The 7,315-nt window shown below is 37.7% G+C and overlaps 1 protein-coding gene across 1 annotated transcript; it reads right to left on the reverse strand.

The window, feature by feature from the left end:
- Positions 1 to 445: 445 nt before the first annotated feature.
- LOC147524601 (uncharacterized) lies at positions 446 to 3,165 on the reverse strand. Its single transcript, XM_086575417.1, has 4 exons — positions 2,211 to 3,165; positions 1,081 to 2,071; positions 820 to 1,014; positions 446 to 731 (listed from the first exon to the last, which is right to left on the reverse strand). Exons 1-4 carry the CDS (start codon positions 3,163 to 3,165, stop codon positions 446 to 448), a joined length of 2,427 nt encoding a protein of 808 aa, XP_086431543.1.
- Positions 3,166 to 7,315: the final 4,150 nt, after the last annotated feature.

A 7,315-nucleotide genomic window follows, 5' to 3' on the forward strand; every position in this document is an offset into this window, starting at 1 on the left:
CGACCAAGCTCACACCACTGTTTTGAGTGACACGTGAAGCATCCCGATTTTTTGTGGAAAACCGATAACCATTGATGATATAGCTCTCATAATTTAATACATGCATCCGAGGCCCTTGAGATATCCACATTAAGGTATCCGAGACTTTGTTATTGGTGATGCGTCGCTCTTGTGAAACCTGTGTTCTTATAAGAGTTAGTAATGATTAAATGGAGTTTACAGAAGAAATGGTACTTTAGAATTGCTTAATTGTACCCTTTCTTTAAGCCAATCACTAAAGGTACGATTGTGTTCTTCTTGTAACCATGTTGGTTTCTTTGACTGACGGGGGTGGATTTTCTTCAGGTAGTCCATGTGCTCCCTATTTAGTTACCGAAAGCAATCTCACATTTAGCTATAGGAATTCTAAACCAATGGAAGAATGGAAGTAAACTATCAACATATTTTACCCTATGTAAGGCTCAACAACTCCTGTGTTGTGCAACACATAAAGATGCGCTTGCTCCAAGGCAGTACTATCAACTTCAGCAGCAGAACCCCCTACAGGGGTAACTCCCTCCACCAACATATCATCAGGAGTGACTTTACAATTGGGAGGAACTCCAATTGCATCCAAGTCAGATAAGAATTCACTGCAAAACTCAATTGCTTCCTCTGCAATATAATTTTCAACAATGCAACCTTCTGGACGATTGCGGTTTCGTACATAACCCTTCAGCACCACCATGTACCTAAGACATGTCAATGGGAAAATGGTACGATAATGCTTACTATGTCATACGAACCAAGGATAAAGGAAAGCTCAGTAAGTTGGTTTACCTCTCAAATGGGTACATCCATCGGAAGAAAACTGGACCACAAAGCTTCACCTCTCTAACAAGATGAATCGTGAGATGAACCATGATATCAAAGAATGACGGGGGAAAGTATTTTTCCAGCATACATACGGTGATAACAACATCCCTTTGAATTTGACTCAACTGCTGCACATCTATTACTTTTGCACAAAGTGCACTGAAGAAGAAGCACAACCTGACAATTGCATATCTCACATGCTTTGGCAAGACAGATCGATATTACCCAGAAGGAAGCAAGCTGCGCATCAAAACGTGGTAATCGTGCGACTTCAGCCCTTGCAATTTTAGATCATCCATTGAAACACGGGGCTTGAAATTAGAAGAGTATCCTTCGGGGACTTTCAGCTCATGCAATGTTTGGCAAACTCTTCTTTTTTCATCCCTAGATAATGTAAAACAAAGCCGGGGTAGGAAAGTTTTACTTTTACCTATCTTTGGTGCCAACTCCGCCCTTCCCATCTCCTCAAGATCAAGACGACCATTAACAGTATCCTTTGTTTTGAAAGGAATGTTAAGCAATGTACCAATAATGTTGTCACAAACATTCTTCTCAATATGCATGACATCCAAGTTGTGTCTAATAGGCAAATACTCCCAATAGTCCAGTTCAAAAAATATTGACGACTTTTTCCAACATTTCAAAATATCATCGACTCCATTATCAACCCTTGCTGATGTGGTTGACGTCTTTGCCTTTTTCTCTGCACCCTGTCGCTTCCTTTTACCCATTGACTTCTTCAATTTTCGTTTCCTAACTTCTTTCCGCCCTTTTGGTTTTGCTAAATTCTTCACAGTTACATTCTTAACTTTTTTCCCCCAAGAAATATTAAGCAGTTTAACCTTTTCTTTTACTTTCTCACCGGTTAATGGTTCTGGTTGTGATCGAAACTCTTGTTTACCGTTAAACATCTTCTTCTGCTTTCTGTAAGGGTGGTTCTTTGGGAGGAATCTTCTGGTGGACATGTATACAATCTTCTTAGAATGCTTCAGTCTGAGCGAAGGTGTATTCTCACCGCATATTGGACAAGCATAATATCCTTTAACGCAACAGCCAGATAGGTTACCAAGTGCGGGAAAATCATTTATTGTCCACATTAGCACAGCTCTCAATGTAAAGGATTCATGTCGGTAAGCATCATAAGCATCGACCCCAGTATTCCATAAAATTTTTAAGTCGTCAATCAAGGGCCTCAAGTACACATCAATATCGTTCCCTGGTTATCGTGGACTTCATATTAACAATGTAAGCATCATAAACTTTCTATTCACGCACAACCATGGTGGAAGGTTGTAAGTGATCAACATAACTGGCCAACAACTATACCTACTACTCATAGAACCGTGTGGATTGACACCATCTGCAGAGAGCGCAGAGGCAGATTTCGTGAATCTGGCGCAAAACTCGCCACATGCAATCTACAGTCTTCCATGTTGGGGAATCTGCTGGGTGACGCAATTTGTCATCAACTTCTCTTGCATCAGCATGCCATGTCAAATCCTTTGCTGTTTGCACAGACTGAAACATCTTTTTGAACCTTGGGATGGGTGGAAAATACCACAAAACTTTTGCAGGCACACCTTTACTTGTCTCGGTCATATTTTTATTCTCCTTATATCTTGACGCTCCACAAGTAGGACACATATTAAGATCCTTATACGTGTCACCTCTGTACAGGATGCAGTCGTTAGGACATGCATGTATCTTTTCATACTTCATTCCATAGACGGACAATGTCTTCTTGACCTTATTCAGTGAGGACGGTAGTAAATGACCTTCCGGAAGCGCCTCTCCAAACAATTTTAGTAACTCTGAAAAAGTCTTGTCTGACCACCCACCTTTGGCTTTTAGATTGAATTGTTTAACCACCATTGATAACTTGGTAAACTTTGTACACCCTTCATATAATGGTTTCTCAGCATCTTGGAGCAATTGTTCAAACTCTACAGGATCACCGGTGAATTGGTCACGTCCAGCATCTAGCAAGTTTTTTGTACTTGCTGCATCTTCTGGAGTTTCCATATTGTGATAATCTTGATGGTCTCCATTTCCATCGACACTAGAAGGGGCTGCATTATGACTTTTCTCCCCGTGATATATCCAGCTAGTATAGTGTTGGTCGATGCACTGATTAAAAAGGTGGTTTCTAACCTCCTTTTGAGTAAACTCACAAAGATTCACACAGTGTTTGCATGGACATCTTATGAGAATGGTCTCACTCTCTGTTGGATTTGCAAACAGAAGAAAATTCTTAACCCCAACAATATATTCATCTGTTAGCCTATCCTTGGACATCCACATTTTGTCCATTTTGAATAAAGTATAACACAAAAATCCTGAAAACACCCAAATTTTGCACTCTTTTTAGTTAAGAAAATAAAAATAAAAATAATCGCTTCAAGATCATTAAATCTATTAGTGATTTTATTCTTCTCTATTACTTTGTATTCTCATAGGCACCATAAAAGTGCTCTAATTTTTGTATCACTACTACTTTCCAAAGTAGACATTTGCAGTGGAGCAAATTAATTTACTTACTAACAATCTCAATTTGATTACTAGTTCACTTCAGAAGTCCCAGAACAATAACTGTTCACACTTCTTCTATATATAAAAGGAGACACTGCTCTATGACTCTCTCTCTCTCATTTTTCACTTAATGAGCATACTCCACTCTAAATGGATTGTTTGACTGCTAAACAAATTATCATTCCAACATATTATTATAATCATTATCTCTAAATGGCGTTTTCAACTTAATAGACTCTTTGTATTCGGTTCTTTACCGGCAAGTTTTCTACTTCATCTCGTTTACCAATCATGGTAATAATTATTTCTTCTAACTTTTCACACTCTAATTCTATTATTCATTTTATTATTATTATTATTATTATTATTATTTTACACTTAGAAATTGCTAGCGTCCTCCCCTTTAAGGGGTGGGACCATCCTACCTCTATATCGACAAAAGAACTTACTTGTTGACCATTTCTAGAGGTTCCTCTTTTATTAAAACTAAATGAAGTAAAGACCAAAAATCAAGAGGTGAGTTGACTCACTACCTTCTCATCCAAACTAAAAACAGACCGACCCTCACTGAAAGTCCCACCATAACTGGTCTAGTGATGAACATATCATACCCCTGAATTTAGTCATAACGTTCTCTTATATTTTGTACGGGATCTGGTCTGGAGCACTCACTGTCTTTGTTCCATCCCATCATGGTTCCACACTTCCACTATGACCACAATACAAGATATAACTACTTGTGTGATTTGTTCAAATTTCAAATGCTTTAGTGGATTGCTTATGTTGTAAAGAACCTTTCTTGGAAGATTTATGAATTTAAAGAGGAACAGATTTGGAAAGCAACTTTGCCACAAGATATGTTAATAATTGTTCATAACTAACCAAGAGAAAATGACTTAATCAATTTGAAGAAGACCAACTCAAACATCAAAAGAAATTACATAGCTTTGTGGTCTCGAATTCTCTTCTATTTCCTTTTTCTTGTTTCTTGTTTTTAATTGGACTCAACCCACTTTAAAAAAATGATTTTAAAGAAAGCTCTCAAAACATTTTATTGGTCACCTTTTCTTGTTTTAATTAGAGGTAGGATGGTCCTACCCCTTAAAAAGGGGTGAGGACGCTTAGCAATTCTCTTACACTTATTTGTGGTTTTGCTCGACAAATCACAATGCGAGGATAATCGCAAAATTATTCAGGGGAGTTGTTTACAATATTCTCCATTCGGTAATAGTGTTAACTATAGTAAATGTAGTTCGCGACCTTAAGTTTAGAAAAGAAGGGGCACTTGTATAATTCACTTGTGAAAACATCCATTCGAGGAGGAAACCCGTTTCTCTTTCAGCCACCCGAAACTTTGTTAACCTCTCATAAAGGTAGGACTCTATCACGTTACCTAGGCACGGGATCTCGAGTCGGGGATCGGACATAGATTCGATTTCTTGATTTGCTTAAGACATCAAAAGTGATGATGATGAAAGTGGCTTCTATGTTAGCTCATTCTACCTATAGTTCTTACAAGAAGGCCTTGACTACTTCAACAACAAGAACTGTCTCCCTCAACAAGTAAATACAACCCTCATATCAGTCAATAACGCCCTACTCTCCCGGAACTACAAGGCCTATCTTCTACCTTTAACACCCTCAAACAAGACGTAAACGCAGACCAGTCTTTTATCACCCGTGGAGCGGGTTGTAACTGGAATGATCGATCGAGGGACAATGACAAAAGTCGAATTCAGGTTACCTTACAGCTGCTTACCCGAGCGTTGCTTCCCTTACTTCTGCTTTCCCCTATAGCTACCTTTCACCGAACAGCTCTTGCAAGCCAACTAAAACTAATCGCGATGTGCGCCGATCTCGATCCGCTAGTTCCACCATATTTTCATTAATCATCAGCCGAGGAGGAGAGAAAGCATTAAATGACGGGCGGAAAATCTTGTATGATCACAACATATACTCGTCTAGAGAGTACCGTGAGATTCAATTTTGGTTCGCAAGAATGTATCGGTAGGAGGTTCTTTTCAGTTAAACCGACCAAGTTAAATGATAGTAATGGAGTGAAGAGTGCTACTGCTAACCTGGTTGGTATATTTCGTAAGCCGGCAAAGGCATTTATTGTTCGTAGCAGCAGTTCTAATGGGCACGTTGCAGGGTCAGTCAAAAAGAGTGCTTCAGATGCTACTACTACCAAATCGGTCGCGAGCAAAAAAATTAATGTGGCAAAGCCCAAAGATGGAGAGAAGGAGGCGAAGGTGGAAGTAGCCATTTCGACTCCAGCTAAGGGTAGTGGCAATATAAAAAAGACCAAGCTTAGGGGAAAAAGAAGTAGGTGGCAAATAAGAATAAACTAAAAGAATTTTCTGGTACTACTGTTCCTTCTGGTGATGCTAAGATTAGTGGTTTTAAACAAGCGAAGAAGCCCAACCTGACCAAACTTGCTACCCCTACAGGTGATGCAAAGGTTAATGGTTCTAAACAAGCTTTTAACTCAGAGAAGGCTAGTGTGACCAAAATTGATGGCCAATCTGTTCAGGCTTCAGAAGTAAGTATGAGTGTTAATAGTGTAATTTTTGATGACACATTTCTTACTACTTGATCTGATATATATACACACACAAATGCGGAAGAATATAAGTTCAAATCAAATTCAATAAGGAGAACTAAGTTCACTTAAAAATATAATGTTAAAACATCCCTCGGAAACTATGGCATGGTTCAGAAGAGTTTTACAAACAAGAAATCCAAATGCGTGTTAAACAACAGAAAATAGCATCAGCAATCCAGAATCTAGTTGAGTTTTACAACAGAAAATAGCATCAACAATAAGCATCTAGAGTTTTACAACAGAAAATAGCATCAGAGTTTTAAATAGCATCAGAGTTTTAAACTCTTATATATATACATCAGAGTTTTAAACTCTTATATATATACATCAGAGTTTTACAACAGAAAATAGCATCAGCAATAAGCATCCAGTTGAGTACCCAAAAAAGAATCACTAAAGCAATCGAATCCGGATACGTGTTAAACAAGATTGCAGCCAAAACAGGTTATGTATAGATAATACCTTTAAAAAAATTCCAAACACCCTATTTAATGAAATTTTAAATCAAAACAACATTATAAAACCTTTATAGAATGCTTAACAGATAACAAAAAAACAAAAGTAAAATCTTACTTGCTAATAAGAAATCACTTCCTTGGCAAAAGCAACGCACTCCACTCCAAGTTCGACTCTAAGAGAACACTGCTATGATTATGAAATTCAAGATGAGTTAAAAGATGCAGAGATTTAAATTTATATATAATTGAGATACTATGTTAGGGTTTCCAAAGTAAATCCCTATGAATCTGAGTGAAGGGGAATATTTACCTCTTTCGCGCGTTAACCAATCTCCAATCCCAATTTGACAACTTACGATAATAAACTGTTAGTGTTTAAGAGAATCCGGGAATTAGATTAGAAAGCGCACGTTATATCTTTGTTGAGCGGGGAAATTCTTTCTCCATATTGATTTTATTACCTTCGGTATTAGATAGGGAATCACAGTTTTGGTTATTTGCGATGTTTGGTTATTGAGTTACCAAAAAAAAAAAGTTTGGTTATTAAGAATTGGGTATACTCATAGTTCGGAATTTTGGAATTCACAGAATTCCGACAAATCCAAAATCCAAAATTCATTAAATTTCGACTCCTATCACATTCGAAATTTTGGATATTTCGACTCTTTATTTGGAATTCCGTTTTTTTGAAAAACCGAAATTCGGACGAATTCCGAAGTTTCGTTCGGAATCACGAACTATGGGTATACTATTACTGACTCGAGACTTAACCCAATTATTCATATTCACAGTTCACTCGACCAGTCGGTTACAATGGTTTCGTTTTTAATTGTTCCCAAATGGTTAGACAATTAATTAAACACCGGTT

This window comes from Coptis chinensis, chromosome 1 (assembly GCF_015680905.1).
Source record: "Coptis chinensis isolate HL-2020 chromosome 1, ASM1568090v1, whole genome shotgun sequence".
Classification (NCBI taxonomy): domain Eukaryota; kingdom Viridiplantae; phylum Streptophyta; class Magnoliopsida; order Ranunculales; family Ranunculaceae; genus Coptis; species Coptis chinensis.